We start from the raw sequence: 16,471 nt of genomic DNA, 5'->3' as shown, positions 1-16,471 counted from the left end.
CACGTTCCACTGAAGAGAGCAGTAGAAGAACAGTTTATCTGTCAAAAAAACATGTGGGAAGTTTAGAGATAAAGGGTAGGATATTTTTCATGTGGTTAAAAAATGAGCTTGTGGAAAACAAGTATAGCTTGATCCACATCAATGTCTGGAGCTACCTCAGAAATGAACCAAAAAAAAAAAAAACCAAAAAACATTCTTAACTCCATCCCATAAAATCAACTTGTGAAAGCAAGATTTATTATGATATGCAAGATGAGAGTGGATCATAAATGCTTTTCACCTTCTGATGGCATCAGAGTTGGGTCCTTGCTGCTAAATGAGAACGGGTCAGGGACTAACCCCTGACCCCAGCACACTCCCTGGCCCCAGGTGTCGTTCTCAGGTCTGACATGTCCAGGAGCAGGTTTGTTTTGGCAGGAATTGGTACGAGCAGCTGAGAGCAGAGGCAGGGAATGAGGTATTTCCCGAGGGACGTGGACTGTCCTGGGCTGGTGCTCAGCTCTGTGGCCGGGCCACTCTTTATTCCCAGCATGGACATGGCCTGGGAGGGCTGTAAAGGGAGAACATGAATAAATGCTTATGGATAAAGTGCTGGAGGCTGAGGTGTGATGTTTGATGTTTGGTTCTGAAGGAGTGTCCATGTTAGAAAGAACGCCTCCCCAATGCCTGTCTAACTGCAGCTTATTTGTATCAAGAACAATATTGAACCCCATAACTCTGAAAATAATAGTGGGAAAACTTTAACACACATTTTTCTGTTCACTTAATACTTGCACAACCTGCTTAAGTTGCCAGTAATTGATGGGAATCAGCCTATTTTTCTATATTCTGAAGTTTGCAAATAACATTTATATGCTGTGACCTGTGGACTTCAAGGTGACATCTACTCTGATCACATTAACAGTTACTTTGTAAAAATCTGTAACATGCCCTTGAGCACAGAAAATAGTTGAAAACAGTTTAGATACTTTTAAAATTTAAAACCTGTGATATTTCCTTTGAACAATTTATTTTACGTTTCCCTGTGACTGTGTAGATCTTGGTGGATGGAGTGAGGAAAATCTTTCCCCTAGGGATTTGTAATTGGGTTTTTTTAGAGTGAGGGAATAGATGCCAGCTAAGAAACTGTGGCATTATTTGAACAGCTGTAATTAAGTCCTGTTTACTTGAGGACTAAAGGAAGCATGGCAGAAAAAAAACCTGGGGAGCCCGTATTTTGTCTGTGGTTCTTACTTAACGTGAAAAAGTTAATTACTGAGAAATTACAGGCAATGCTTTGTATTTTTAGCCGTACCGAGACTGCAAAAATTTCACGGTGTCAGGCTGTTTAGTGCCACGATTATATGATCAAAGGTGGAGTTGTCTTGCCAGGCTAAGCTCAACTGTTCCACGGCAAAGAATTAGGATAAAGAGTAGAGCTAATGAAGAAAGCGGCACAAAAGAAGAGGAAGCTGCAGGAAGCTGCAGGATGTGTTTGAAATGGCTTTGCTGTGTGGGGTGTTTCTGGGCAGGCCTGGTCTGGCTGAGCCGGGCTTTGCTGTGTGCGGTGTTTCTGGGCAGGCCTGGTCTGGCTGAGCCGGGCTTTGCTGTGTGCGGTGTTTCTGGGCAGGGCTGGTCTGGCTGAGCCGGGCTTTGCTGTGTGCGGTGTTTCTGGGCAGGGCTGGTCTGGCTGAGCCGGGCTTTGCTGTGTGCGGTGTTTCTGGGCAGGGCTGGTCTGGCTGGGCCGGGCTTTGCTGTGTGCGGTGTTTCTGAGCAGGGCTGGTCTGGCTGAGCCGGGCTTTGCTGTGTGCGGTGTTTCTGGGTAGGGCTGGTCTGGCTGAGCCGGGCTTTGCTGTGTGCGGTGTTTCTGGGCAGGGCTGGTCTGGCTGAGCCGGGCTTTGCTGTGTGCGGTGTTTCTGAGCAGGGCTGGTCTGGCTGGGCCGGGCTTTGCTGTGTGCGGTGTTTCTGAGCAGAGCTGGTCTGGCTGAGCCGGGCTTTACTGGCACCTTCTGGACCTGAGCTCTCCGCGGGCCCCTCCTGTTGCCCTCAGCACATGCAGGGAACGCTGCTTCGCTCTGTTTAAATTCCTGCCAGCCGATCGGCAGTGTTCTTTTGGATCCGGGATGATGCCGCATGTCTCACGCGAATTTTTCACGAGAATTTCGGGGAAATTTTGGGGAATTTTGAGCTCCAGGATCCGCCGTTCAACGAGGCTGCCCCGCGCGGCTCCACCTGGCGGCAGTGGGCGGAACTGCAGGCGGGACGGCTCTGCCGGGAGCAGAGGAGGAAAAAGCTGTGATAAACCACGAACCCTGTTAGCAAAAAAAAAAAAACCCAACACTTTATTCACTCACCAAAGAGAGTTTCGGATCCAAAGGTACTCGAGCATCACAGTTTGAGCGCCAGGCTCTTCTTCTGTAGCAGTATTCTCTCCCAGTATTTGTATTTTATCAGAGAAAGGAGTCCTTCGACCAGTAATTTCCACCAGAACCTCTCTAAACCGATGAAACTAATTCTTAAAAGTACGGGTTATTATTATGCAAAATGTAACTCACTGCAAAATCACACAGAGAAAAAAAAATATAGAAAAAATGCATTGACAAAGCAGTTTTCTAAAGCCCAGTTTGCTCAAAGCTTGCAAAGCGGTTGGGTGGTACCTCCTTGGTGGTCAGAAATGTTGGTAAAGCATTCAGGAACATACCTGAGATGCTGGCAGAAGCACAGCAGTGGGAGCACCGGGTGGCCTGGCTGTGTGACTGCACTTCTGAGCAGGCTTGGGCAGCCTCTGCTCCTGCCTCTCCTGATATCAGTACTGGGAAGAGCTGGGTGAAAATCAGCTCAGGTGGGTTGCCAGAGTCTGCCCCAGGCAGTGTTGTGAGAGGTGACAGTTTTCTTGGAAGATGTAAAAGAAAACTGAGGTGAATTTTTAAAACCCCCTCAGGCAAACTTTCCTACATGCAGGAGGCTTAGGGAGGGGTGGAGGATGAAGGGAATAAGAGCAGAAAAAGAAAAAAAAGCTTTTTCCCTAAGAAATAAAATTAGTTATAAGCAAAGCCATGCTCTTATGAGTCTTGTGTGGAACATACTGGAGCTGAGCTCTCTGTTTACTTTGTGCGTCCACAAGTGTGAGCAGCTTTCCCAGTCTCAAAACCAAAACCTAACAAAAACAGAGTGCAGTGTTGGAACACGGAGGGAATTCTGCCTGGAAGACGTCTTTGTGTCACATCTCAAGCTCCCCTGTTTTACATTCATCAGGTTACTTAATCCACTTTTCTGTGGGCTTGTCTCTTCTTACACAAGCTATGCATGCATACATTGTTATTTGGCTGGATTTTAAGAATCAGGAGTGTTGGCTATGATTCTCTTTGATTATATAAGCTTTGAAGTATCAAAAATAGGGTGTGTGTTTTGTAACATAACATCTCACTTTGCTGTGAGGCGTATGTTAGAAAGTAGGGAAGAGGTTCTAATGGGTTGAGATGCTGAAGACACTGGTTGGGGGGGAAGACAAGAAGTGTGAACAAGCTGCAGGAGGTAAAACAATGGCAGTAAAGGGTCTGAGGAAGGTCAGCAATGCAGGTGGAGTGTCGTCAGAGTAGGAGGATTTTTGGCAGGAGAATTTTGCCTGGATTGGAAATTTGGATTGGAGCTGAGATGCAGAGCAGCCACGGAGGGTGCAGAAATAGTAATCAAAGTGGAGGATAACTGTGGAGTGGGATATCCAAGAGGATAACTTGGTAGGATAGTAGGGAGTGCATGTTGAAGGTATTTCTTAGAAGTGCTGTGGAAGAGAAGGTAGCATGTACCAGGAGGAAGGCAGTGGAACAATAGTTGGGATTGTGTGAATAACAAGGCTGAATGATCATAAAGATTCTCTGTCCTTGCAAAGATAAGACTGGAAAGAACATTAAAATCTCCCAGATTTTTCCTGCGTTTAGTCATGGCATCAGTCATTCCCATGCTTCCAACAAAGTGAAGTGCTTTGCTTTTGGCCTTTGTTGGTTGCCATAAATCATCAGCCCCAAGGAGTGAGGGGTGTTAAAAATCCTCCTGGATTGAGAGCATTTCCTCTGGGTCAATTCCAGTACAAAGAGAGATTAGTTACCTGTGCATGAACCTTCCTGCACATTTTCTGTGAATAATCCAGGTCTGTCACTCAGAAAAGTTTAAGAATGTGCTTGAGGGGGAAAAAAATAATTCATTTAGAGTGTACTTGGTGGTGTTGGTTTTGAATGCAATGTATACATTGTAGAAAGCAGAGCAGAGGTACTGAGCTTTGATGTCAAATGTCTGGCTTGCTTTTAGAAGTCTTCTTGGGATGTTGTTGTGAGGCTGCACAGCGATTTGGAGCCTCCTTAGGTGCTTTCCTTACTTCAGCTCATCTGAGTTTTCAGGTAGTGACACAACCTGAAAGGAGAGACTGGGAGAGGAAGTGAATTTCTGTTCAGAAATGCTCCAGCTGATAGAGAAGAAAGTTTCTGGGTCAGGAATTGTGTGTGCTCTTAAGCAGCGGTCTGAAAGGAAGGGTAAACCTAAAAACTGTCTCAGCATTGTGGCTGCTTCACTTGCAGTGCTTAAACTCATTAAAAATTCATTATGTGGGGAAGATGCTGAGGACAATATGCTAAATTCCTGTGGGTTATACCTCAGCCTCTTGTAGTTGAAAGTGGACATTCAAAAGATAAGTTGTTACTGCAGTTGTATTTATTATAAGTTCTTTCAGTTTGAGGCAATGATCAAAGGCAGTTACACTGTCTTGCAGTTGAGTCTTCCAAGTGTTTTCTCATTTGAAGGCGGACATAATTGGGCAATATGATTAGGAATTATCAGTGCCATCCAAAAAGAGAGAGAGAGAGAGATATCACTAGTTGTCATGACAACAAAAGATGATGAGATGTTTACTTGAAACTGAGTTCTGCACTAGGATTCACATCAAGCCGCCTCTGAAGATGGGTGTTTGAAGAACTCTTCTTGAGACAGTTCCTTCCTCCTTTCAAACATTTGCTGCATTTGTGCAGTTTTACCCCAGGATATATGGAAGACGTCTCTCTGAAAGCTCAGCCCAGGACAGGACAGACGCTTTTATTCCCAAAAGGCACGCTCTAGTTCAGGAATGGGGATCCTTCCCAGACGGCGAAAGCGGCGTGTGGAAAAGCCAGCCACTCGACTGCCTGCTGTTTATATAAAAGGAGTTTGTAGTGAAGAGACTTCCTTTTAAAATGAATCACACAGTAACTCACTTTTATAATCCTTTAATGTCTTTTTGGCTTCTAAAAGTATTTGAGTTTAAGAGCATGCTTTGTAGTATTAATTTTATCTCACTGAGCTTTCTTGTGTGTATAAATCTGTGCTGGGGCAGGGGAGATATTATTTATTAATTCCTTGGAAGTGGCTTTTATGCAATGTGTACTGAAAAGAGAAGAGTGTATTTTATATTCAAATGTGGCAAACTACTACTCCTCTCTCTGAGTAAATATGCTGTGTATAAAAAAAAACGTGTAAGTGCCGCACAGCATTAGGTACCCGACTGCCCTCTTGTTGTACTTGCATTTTAGTTAAATTTTGGCTGCTATTCTTCAGAAAGGTCTTTCCCACCTTTCAGTTAAGCCCATGAAGAAGGTGCATTTCACTGTGTTCATTTACTATAATCAGAGACTGTTAACAAAATCAGAGATAGGCAGTCAGTAATGTTATCTGAAATCCTTTAGTCATAGTTTTCATTTTTAAACACTAGATATTAAGTATAATTGTAATATATAGCACACATTTGCATTTGAAATATTTTGCTTGATTGTAGTTAAGGAATCTAGAGGCAGAGAGGAGTAAGGAAGAAGTTGATGAGAATGCTGAAATAGAATTTGCAGTTTTTACACTATAGGAAAAGATCTAGCTGAGTCATTTTTTACATATCTAGTGCTGCTATTTGTATGTAAAATTAAAACGTTTCAGTGAGGATTTAATACATCTGAAATTATGTATTTTTGGTTGCAACACCGCAGTCAACTGTATTGTGGCCTGAGAATTTTGGGGTTGCAAGCCAAATGTAAACCCCATCTGATCTCAAAAAGAACTTGGCACTTTTTCAGCCAGGTCAAGATCTTGAAAAGTGTGATCTTTATCCCTGAGCTTGTCCCCTAAATATTTCAGTGACGCCTTCTTCAAAACAAGAATGTGTGACTTCTTACTTTGAGTCATGCAGCATGGGAAATACTGTTCAGTTATTTATTTCAAGTAGCAATAGTGCATCAAAGGCTGGTGTCAGAGGTTAATGAGAAGGGCAGTGTCAGTGCTAGTGCAGGAATTAACTGGAATAAGACCAGAAAAGACAGGTGGCGTGACTGGATTTGATACAAACATCAACGGCAAAACATATATTAATCATCCATTTTTCTTGCAAGCTTGAAAGTTGTGAGCTTGTGCCAGTTTTCTGTACTGCCCTTTTCTGGTGCCATACCTGATGAGCTGTGGATAAGTCACTTCCTCTGGCAGTGAGACCAGCTGGTGATGTTGGTGATCTGCCACTCGTGCTGGTGCTCCCAGATGCTCCCTCCTCCACTCACTCCTGTCCTAGCTCGGAATGGAAAATCTCCCTGGAAATTTCCTGTAGGACAGAGGCCATTCTGGCATCCCTGTTGGAGGAATGTTGCTTTATGGGGTGTGCAGGGAGCTTGGCGCGGCTGTGTTTTGTTTTGGGTACCTGCAGTGCTGCTGAAAAATACTGGGGTTGTTCAGAGAGTCATGGGGTGATGGCTACGTGCACATCCCTCAGCGTGACACTGGGGCCACCAGGCTGTGGGGTTTGCCTACACAGAGGAGAGGACAGCAGATGAAGCACTGGAGCCAGCTTGCCTCCTTACAGTGCCCGTGTTCCTCCTGCTCGTGCCCTCTGGTTTCCTGTACCAGAGAACACAACATATGGTCCACCCCATCTCCAGTTCTCCCAGTTGGTGAAGATGGGGATGGGCCAGCCCCAAAGGCTCTGGGGAAGCAGCAGAGGCAGTGTGCTATGGCTGAGCAGTGCCAGGGAGTGAGAAGGAGGGCTGGGTCTGGGCAGAGACCCCTATTCCTGTGACTGACGGACGTGGATGATGCAAAGGGAATTTTAGTCCTTTCTGCTTTCCCTCAAATCCCAGGAAGCTGAGGGATAGCACATGGGGCTCTGGAAAATACTGTAATTATAGGTGATCTGGTTTGTCTCTGTCCTTTGGGAGTCAAATTCAGTGTATGAATTGACAGTCTTGCAACTCTGACCTCCTTTCTTGAAGGTTTTCTGTACTGTTTTCTACTCTTGTTGCTCTCTCTTCAGGGGATTCCCCTCCTATTTATTCTCTGTTCCACAAGCATTAAATTTGGAGAAGAACCTCCCTGTTGGCCAGCTGGTTCTGGGCCAGCCATCGTCTTTCACAGTCCTCTGGAGCCTACCTTGGATCTTACTTGCTTGGAAGGAGTCCCTTTGATTATAAATCAGTTGTATGGCAGAAATTCTGGAGTAGGGAGCATCTTTGTTGTTTGTGGTGATAGTAAGCTTGCAGAGCAGAGCAAGATGAAGAAAGCTATCTAATATATCAATATGTGACTTCTGACAAATTGTACAAGAGACAACAACACATAAAAGCCATTTGAGAAAATAACAGCTGTGATGTTGGGGAGTGAGCAAAAGAGGCTTGCTTTGCTTTCTCAACCAGGAGTAGCTGCAAAGGTACGCCTGCACTTTATATACAGTGGTTGCCATGATGTGTAAGAAAGAGTGGAACAGGTCAAATGCCTGTACACACGCTGTAGTGAATGCCATTCTCATTAAATCTGTAATTTTCTTTCAGCAGCGCAAATTGACACTCACCCAAACACAGAAGTGAAAGGGTTGCTGAGAGTCATAAAAGAAGGATGAATTGACTATATCCACGGGTAAGAGTTGTTTTATTGTCCCTTTTTGCCCTGCAGGAAGAATGCAAGCAGATCCTGGCTCGGCAGAAATCCAGCTCCCAGTCGGATTCTCACGACGATGAGATTTCCCCTCCGCCTCCCAACCCGGTGGTGAAGGCGCGGCGCAGGAGAGGAGGGGTCAGTGCAGAGGTGTACACTGAGGAGGACGCTGTTTCCTACGTCAGAAAGGTAACATGGGCCCTTCTCTCTGGCCCTGAGATGTATGAGACAATTGAGGGACTCGTATTTTGTCCCCAGTTTGGGCTCCTGGGCCAGCCTGGAGGATGGTGTCCTCATGCTGGCATGAGCAGGGCCAGGCCATCTCTACACTCAAGTTCTTTTGCCATTTCCCTGACTAAGGACTTTCCCCATCAATGGGATGTCAGAATTCTCTGTTCCTTCCTTTTTGAGATGTGCTGCTCATCAGTTTCCCTAACAGGGTCAGTAACTCTCAGCCAGTTTCTTGATAGTCACTGGCTTCAGCATCTTCTGAGTTTGATCAGGACCTCGCATTATTGGAAGACAGCTTTTCTATTTCTGCATTTCCTGTTTGTTTTGTTTTTTGTTTCCAAAAGTCAGTTCTGCTTCAAGTTTTCTTTAATCTAAGTCATTTAGATTTCCTAGACCAGTCAGGCACATATTTCTCATGTTGATTAGGTACCACTTAACTCATTGAATTTTGGAAGTCTGTTGACCGTACTTGGGTGATTTTGTATGACCATTGTCTTTGAAGAAATGCCAATCCCAAATTAGGTAATTTTTTCACTAGGAGCTCTAATATGGGCTTCTCCCTTTTTAACTGCCTTTTTCACAAAAATATCTAGCTATGTTCTATCTTTGATATTGCTTATATCTCTTAATAACTCTGCCTTTTTTTTTTTTTTTTTTTTTTTTGACACTGTCTAAAGCTTTCAAATATTATTAAAAGAGAAACATTACAATAGCATATGTCATGTTTGTTTAGGGAGCCAGGCTGAAAATGTATTTCATGAGGCTGACAGATGCTACTAATGTGCTTTTGTGCACGCCTGGAGTAGCTTTAACTCAAAGAGCTTTTTCTTTGTGGGAATACATTTTGTCAGTCACTGTTTTTTGGCAGAATGCTTTTTGCCTTTGCAGTCAGATGTGCTTTTGTCATCTGCTTATGATACAAGTTCACTGGCTGCTCTGGGGATTTCTGTCCCAAGAAAAAAAAAGTGTTAGGAGAGCCATTTATGCTAAAAACAAGTGTGTAAGAGTATTCTTGTGGCAGTTAAACAATGTTTGCAAGTGTGTGGTAAATTTTAACAGCACTGTGGTCAAGCTATTAATGAATGCCTTGCACTGTTAAAAAACTTGTGTGATACTTCAAAAGCCACTTTAAAACACTTTTCATTCTGTGCATTTTGCAATATTCCCCTAAAAAACTTCTATGAAGAGATCCTATTTGTTTCTGCTTATTATGAGTTCCATCTGACTCTTCTGAAAATCAAAGGAAACATCCCTTCCCACGCCCCTGAGTAATTCTTTTATGTTTATAATGGAACCTGAAGTAAACTTTGTTTTCTTAATTTCTCAACAGTGATGTCAGTGAGTCCTGACAGTAGCATGAGTAGGCAAAAACCAGAAGCAGCAGCACAGATCATATTCTGTGTGTTCTGTGACTAGCCCTGTTATGATTTCAATTTCCTAGGAACTGAGTGATCTTAAATAATAATAATTTAGAGGATAGTTTCTTGTACAGCTACAATTGTACAGTTTCTTGTACAGATGCTGGAAGGAACACAGAACTAGCACTGGGAGGATTTGTGTCAGTGCTTTGTCTTCTGCCATAAGCAAATGAATCCCATGGTGAAACCCATGAATGTGTGTTTGTGACAGACTTCTAGAATACAGAGATAAAAGGAGACACTGAAAGGACAATTTATGGAACAAATTTAAAAGCGTAAAAAGCAAGGCAAAGGTTGTGTTAGACTATTGCAAACAGATGGAATTTTAGATAGTAGTCGGGAAGAGCCACTGGCTTGAATTCAGGTGTTGGATAGAAACACATCTGGGTCATAAGCCAGTTTGAATGATCCCTTGAAGGGGTGAGCTATAGCATGAGTAGTGCTAGAGGCAGTGAAATGAGTTATGTCCATGGAGAGAAAATCAAAAGAGATTTAGCTCTGTGATTTGCGCAAGCACATGGCATGGCTTCATTCTGGGGAAGATCTCTGTGGAGGGTTAGTTCATCCTTGAACTAGGGAAAGCAGTATTTGTCAACACATCTGACACAGCACGGTTAACAACTAACAGAACAGGAATCTTGCTCTAAAGAGGGTTATCAGTGATTGTTTGGAAGAGTGATGTAAGAAACGGCCGAGGGATTCTTACCAGCATTTGCTTTTGGTCAGATGCCTGGTTACACTTACAGAATCTCTCCTGTGTTTTCTGTGTCCCTGCCCCAACAAACCCACAAAGCCTTGTGGCTTTCACTGCTTCAAATTTACCCTTAGAAAGGCTAGTCAGTGCTATTTCATAATCAGATAGGAAGGCTGGAGTTGAATGTCTTAGTGATCTGATTATTTACCCTTTTGGCTCATCAGCAGTAAGCTGAGCAGCTGTGTATTCTTAATAGAGCAAGGGTTCAGGCCTGCAATTCAATCCAGTGTTCCTCTGATGGGGTAAAAACCAAGAATAAGATACTGGCTGAATTTAACACTGAGAAATTTAAGCTTTTAGATCAATTAGATTAGGTTTCACTTTGATAAAAACATGCAGTTTGTACATGTATACTTCTCTAGACTTAATTTGAGTAATCTGATGACTGCAGCAGTCAACACAAGAGAGGTCTGAAGCCACTTTAGATCTTCACAGTGCAGTGTTTCCCTGTGAAATGAATCTTGGTAATTCTTTGTGGGAAGTGGTTCTAATCAGTTTTACCCTTTAAGATGTCCTTCTTTTGGTTGGATGGGTAATCCCTTGCCTTTCCAGGATGAGGGAAGCAAAGTGCCTGCTCATCAACACAGGCAGTAATTTAAGAGGGACAGATACACTGTCTCTCTCATAAGAAAACATGAGAGGTAAATGCCCCTTATCAGACCTTTATCGTGCAGTAATTGAGACTGACAAACAGATTTTGATTTTCAGATTGGAGTAAGGAGTAAGGCTTATTTAATGCTCCAAACTTCTGCAATGCTGGATTCTGTCCTGTTATAATTAAACCACTAAAGAAAATCACATTATCACAGACAATTAATATCTCTGGCAGGTCATAATTTTGTTACAAATTTCTTGCATCTCTCCTAATCTTGGAGTCTCTAATGGATAGAAGATACTTAGCAAATAGAGAGGTATATTACCTACTGATATCTTACCTAAATGGGTTCCAGAATGGAAAGCTTAGCTTTCCAAAGTGGAAATACTCCTGAATTTCAACTTTAATTTTAGGCAAATTCGTGCGCAACAGGACTTTTGACATCTCTCCAGTTAACAAATAAAGACCTCTTAATTCTCAAATGGAAATTCTTCTTGTTTGCCATGAAGCCAAGGCACAGGATTTTGACTCAAGTGGGCCTATCAGGAGCTTGGTTCCTTATACCACAGCCAGTACTGAAAAATATGATGTAATCAACACATTTTTTTCCTTTTCCCTAAAGAAATCTTGCTATTTCCACTGTTTTAAAAGTAGTTTGCTTCTGATATTGATTAGAGTAAAGAGGAATATAAAATACATTTTCCTCACTCCAAGAGATTTGGAAGGAGAATAGACAGCTGCCAGTACCTCCTAATTATTGTATTTTATGGATATCTTTCTACCCAGTCATCCCTGATCTTATATTTCCTTTGAGTGTCATTTTGAGAACAGAAATTCTTATCCTCAGATTATCAAAACTGTAATTTATTAGTGTCTTAGTGACTTTATATTATAGCCTAACCCTGTCTCAGTGCCTGAAATCAAATTGCACCCATTTTCTTGAATAGTGGAATTTTCTGTAGATTTCACGATTTGTGAAGAAATACAATCAGGTGTGTAATTACCTTTCATTCTTTTCTTTACAGGTTATTCCAAAGGACTATAAAACTATGACTGCTCTGGCTAAGGCCATCTCCAAGAATGTGCTCTTTGCTCATCTGGATGACAATGAACGAAGGTATGAGGGGCTTTATGATTCAAGGGAATCCACAGCTTGGTGTGAAGACAAGAAATTAGATTAAATTTCATTTCAGGGTCCAGAACTGCTCTCACTGATGCATTTGAGTCACACTAGATGCACCCTCAAACATGCTCATGGTATTACGACAGAGGGTAAAATCACCAGGTAAAAAAGGATGAGGACAGGTTAGAGTGCATTCAGACATATTTAATATTTTCAGAATAGATGGACCTGATAAACTTTATTCTAGATTACTTAATTGTCTAAAGCAATCTCAGAAGCACTTATGATTACTTCTGAAACTCAGGGAAAGACAGGTCAAGTGCTGAATGAGTGGGAAAGGAAAAGCATAATGTCTGTAAAGAGATAAAAGGGAATGACAGATGAATTGTTTTGTTCTCGGAAAAACTGGAACAAACAAATGATGTATAAGCACCTGAAGGAGACCAAGGAGTTCAGTAATAGCCAATGTGACTTTTAAAGACTTGAAAATATCTTTCCAGAACTGATAGCAAGTTGTACGTCTGGGGAAGGCACAAAGGAGGCCAAACAGCTCAACTTCCAGTAATGTTTTTGACATTAATGTTTATGATGGTTTCATAAAAAAAACCCAGGGAAGGGTGTCTTTGGTGAAACCAGTGTGGAGTCTGTGCAAAACTGATGGGATTATATGAAACAGCAGGTACCACTGGTCCATCATTCCAATGGAAAGGTGTATTGAAGGGGTCGTTCTGCTTTTCACCATTATTGTCATTAGTAGCCTCCATAGGACAGGCTATGAGCGTTGGATTTTTAGCTGACATGAAGATGGGAAGGGCTGCTAAAACACTGGGAGACAAGGGTAGCATTCAGAATTGTGCTGACAGGTTGAAGGAACGTTCCAGTAAAAGCAGGTTGGATTGACGCTGAGCCAAGGGCAGAGAAGTATTCCTTAGGCAGGAAGAACACCTTTATGACTATAAGACAGTTTTGCAGTTTTGGTAGCTCCTTGAAAAACTATGTGGAACTTACTGTGACTCGTGGTCTGAATAACAGTCACTAATGTCAAGCCTTTTTTTGGAAATACTAACGCTTTACTGGGGTAACTAAACAGAACATGCAAGACATCCCAGTGTTGGAAAGATGTCAGCTGGAACACAGTGTCCAGTTTGGGCACTGCACTTCAAGGAAAAACTGTTGGAGGAAATTCATGGAGGAGCGGTGGGAATGATCACAGACCTAGCTAACATCACTTCTGAGGGAAGAATGGGATTGCTTGGCCTGCAGAATAAATGCTGGGGCAGAGAGACGCAGTAATAACTTATAATTGCATGTAAACAGTGCTATATGAATTATAAACTACTCTGTGGGCCAGGGGATAAAGAACAACAAATGTGAAGTGCAGTGGGAGAGAGTCAAGTCAGATCGACGAAGTGGTCTCTGATTGCATGGGGAGGTTGTGGGGTTCCACCACTTGAGGCCATCAAGGACAGGTTAGACTGTGGTCTGCGTGGAATGACAAGCATCAGTCCTGCCTTGCAGCAGATAAGGCTCAGTGAGGTCAGGAGCTCCTCACCAACCCCACTTTTCTGTGCTTCCATGGTTAGAAAAGACAAAAACTTTCTCTACACTGATGGTTTTAGTTCTGGCAGAACATCAGCAGCCCAATCCTTCAGTGGGGCTACTCAAATGCTTGCAGTCAAAGCACATTCCAAAAGTGCAAATTTTGCTCCTTCTTGCAGATGTTGACACAGTTTATTTATTTTGCAATCTTAGTGATATCGTGTTAACGTGCAGATTTCTGGAGTAATTAGAAGAGGATGAACTTTGCATGTTTCTTCTAGCTTTTTCACCCACAGAGAATTGTACAGAACTGCTGTAAACCCTGATTATACTGTCGGCATGCTGATGTGGCAGGCACTGAAAGGATAGGTTTTAGGGTTGGAAAAAAGGACGTTTCAGTAATATGTTATCAAAATAGGCTGAGAGACAAAATCTGAAGGACAAGTGCTTTTTCTTTTTCTGTGCTTATTGCACATCATGATCATGGCCTCTGCTATCTGTTCCCTGTGTCCCATTTTCCTCTGTCCTGTCATGGAAATGTGTCAGGAGTGAAGTGAGCTGTGCAGGCTCCCCTGTGTGTGCTGCAGGTGCATTGTGGACTCTGCTTTTGCAAACTATGGCTTGTCCAGGTGTATTCTGCCTCTGCTGTCAAAAGACCCAGGAGCTCCTTGGTTGCACACTGGAGCATGGTCAGGTATGCACCATTTCCCTGCTCAGGGATGTGTCCAGAGGCCTCATTGCACCTTCATGATGAGCACAGCAGGCTGTTGCTGACATCAGGAAAAAGAAAAGGAGCTCACAGAAGGATGTACATTCTGCTCTGCAGACAGGATTTAAATAAAAGGGTAAATTGACATCAGGCTCTTACCCTTGTCTGGTTGCATTTGTCAAGTGTGGAGAAGTCAGCAAGTCAGAGCATACCATTGCCATCACTTCCAGTCTGCATCTTCTTAATGTAAATATGCAGTTCAGTAAAGTAAGTGGTAAATTACTTTATTTGGGCTCTTGGAATGGTGGACAGCTGGGTAAGGTTATTCTATTTTCTGTGCTGCAGTGGTGGTGTTTATTAGCTTGTGTTTGTTTTTCTCAGTGCTTTCTCCACTGAATCCCTGTTTTATCTAATTTCATGTTTGACCAAAGTGTAGGAGATGTTCAGGAGGGGGAAGGATGGACTAGCAATTTCTCGTTTACAAGGGATGACGCTTACATTTTTTCTTTCTTCAAAAAGATATTTGTGTTAGCCTGCTCTGACTTGTGTTGCACTTGCTGCTTGGCAGCTGTGAAACTTAAACCCTTATTTATAAAAGCAGAGTGTAGCATATCATCTCTGTGTCAGATATTCCACATGAAGGGTTGGTTGCATGAGAAATCACACTGAAGTTAAGGTACCGAGTATCTTTTTGCACTGGTGTTGGAAATACTTTTCTTCAAGTCTTACTTTAGATCACATCTTTCCCTGTGCCATGCTTCAAGCGGGTCTGCCATCTATGTTCTACACACACACAGAGTCTCTGCTGTAAAATTATACTGAAAAGTGCAATGAAAGGGAAATGTACCTGCAACAGTACCAAAAGCAGCAGAGCTAGTTGTCAGCAACTTTTTCCAAAATGTTCAAGAGTTGCTAACGTTGCAAAGAGCAGTGCAGCTCTGCCAAGTGACGTGGCAGTCCACTGTTTTCGCATGGGACTTGGTTAAACTCGGGAATAAGGTCCTGGCTCTCTCAAAGCCAGTGGTAAATGCCCATTACCTGAGGTGGGAATGTGGTTTGGGCTGTGAGGAGCTGCTGTTCTTATTTGAATAATTGGGAATGCGTGGTTTGTCTAGAGGGGAATCTCCTTGCTGATCTTACCCCTTCTGGTTCTGACACGATCTCAAGATTCAGGCCCATCCTGAAGATGATTTGGAGTTTGCATCAGCTTCCCCCCTTCTTCTGGTCGGTGCTGCCTGGGAGTTTTGCACGTGGGTGAGGCTGGTGAGGCCAGTGTGGTGCTGCTGCTGCCCCTCCGCTGCTCTGGCTCTGCAGGCACTGGAGGATTTCTGTCTATGCACAGATAGAATTACACCCATAACTTGGCAGCGTTCGATTTCCTCTCCCACTCCTGGATATCCAGCAGATTGACGTCCTCTAAGGCCTCCTAGTTGTGAAATGGTGTATAAAGTCAAAATTGGTGACAAGGGGCCAGTCTGAGTGACCTTTTTCTAACCTCTTCTGATTAATCTCTTCTAACCCAGCAGTGTAGCCGTGAAGGTTTTTCGTTGTTCCTCATGTAATGATGGAACACAAGCACGCCCACTTGGCTCTGGGGATGTCGAATAGTAAAGGGGAATCAAGAGGAAGAAATTATTCATTTTTCTTCTGTGGATAAAAATAAAAATTAACTTTTCATCATTTCATTGACAGGATGTTGTGTCTCTCAAGGACAGGGGCAGCCACTGAGAGGGGGGCAGTGGGGAAGTTCAGAGGTGAGCTGCTGTGGGAATGGAGATTGGACCCAAAGCTGATGATTGCCAAGGAGGAGAAAGAAATATAACAGAAATATCCAGTAGGGGAGAGAGCAGGGCTGAGAGCAGCAGTGTCACTCCTGCTTCCAGGATGTCACCAGTGCCAGTCTGCTCTGCTGAGCCATGAGCCACCTCTGTCAGTCCCTGTGCAGAAGCTCGGTGGCCTCCTGACCACATAAAGAAGTGGAGAGGTTAAATGTTCACCATACCTGCGTGTAAATGCTATGTCAAACTTGTTCATCAAGGAGTAAAGAGAGTAGATCAATGTTTAGCTAATGTAATTTTTGGGAGCATTTATTACTGAGGTAAAGGCAGCTGCGAGGCTTGCAACAGCTTTCAGAATACTTTTGTGTATTTCATTACTTGCATATTAATAAATTGGTTTCTTTGAAGAGTATAATGGTGTG

General features: G+C 43.0%; 1 protein-coding gene across 2 annotated transcripts in view; it reads left to right on the top strand.

Annotated features, from left to right (window-relative positions):
* Positions 1 to 16,471, top strand: part of PRKAR1B (protein kinase cAMP-dependent type I regulatory subunit beta) — a 92,347-nt gene that overhangs the window by 3,062 nt on the left and 72,814 nt on the right. For both annotated transcript variants that reach the window (XM_040079320.2, XM_058422619.1), the window contains exons 3-4: positions 7,921 to 8,091; positions 11,926 to 12,017. In XM_040079320.2, coding sequence (XP_039935254.1) covers positions 7,921 to 8,091; positions 11,926 to 12,017 — 263 coding nt within the window. The remainder of the gene's footprint in view (positions 1 to 7,920; positions 8,092 to 11,925; positions 12,018 to 16,471) is intronic.

This window comes from Hirundo rustica, chromosome 15 (assembly GCF_015227805.2).
Source record: "Hirundo rustica isolate bHirRus1 chromosome 15, bHirRus1.pri.v3, whole genome shotgun sequence".
In the NCBI taxonomy this organism is placed as follows: Eukaryota; Metazoa; Chordata; class Aves; order Passeriformes; family Hirundinidae; genus Hirundo; species Hirundo rustica.
This window is presented reverse-complemented; position numbering and strand designations above follow the sequence as displayed.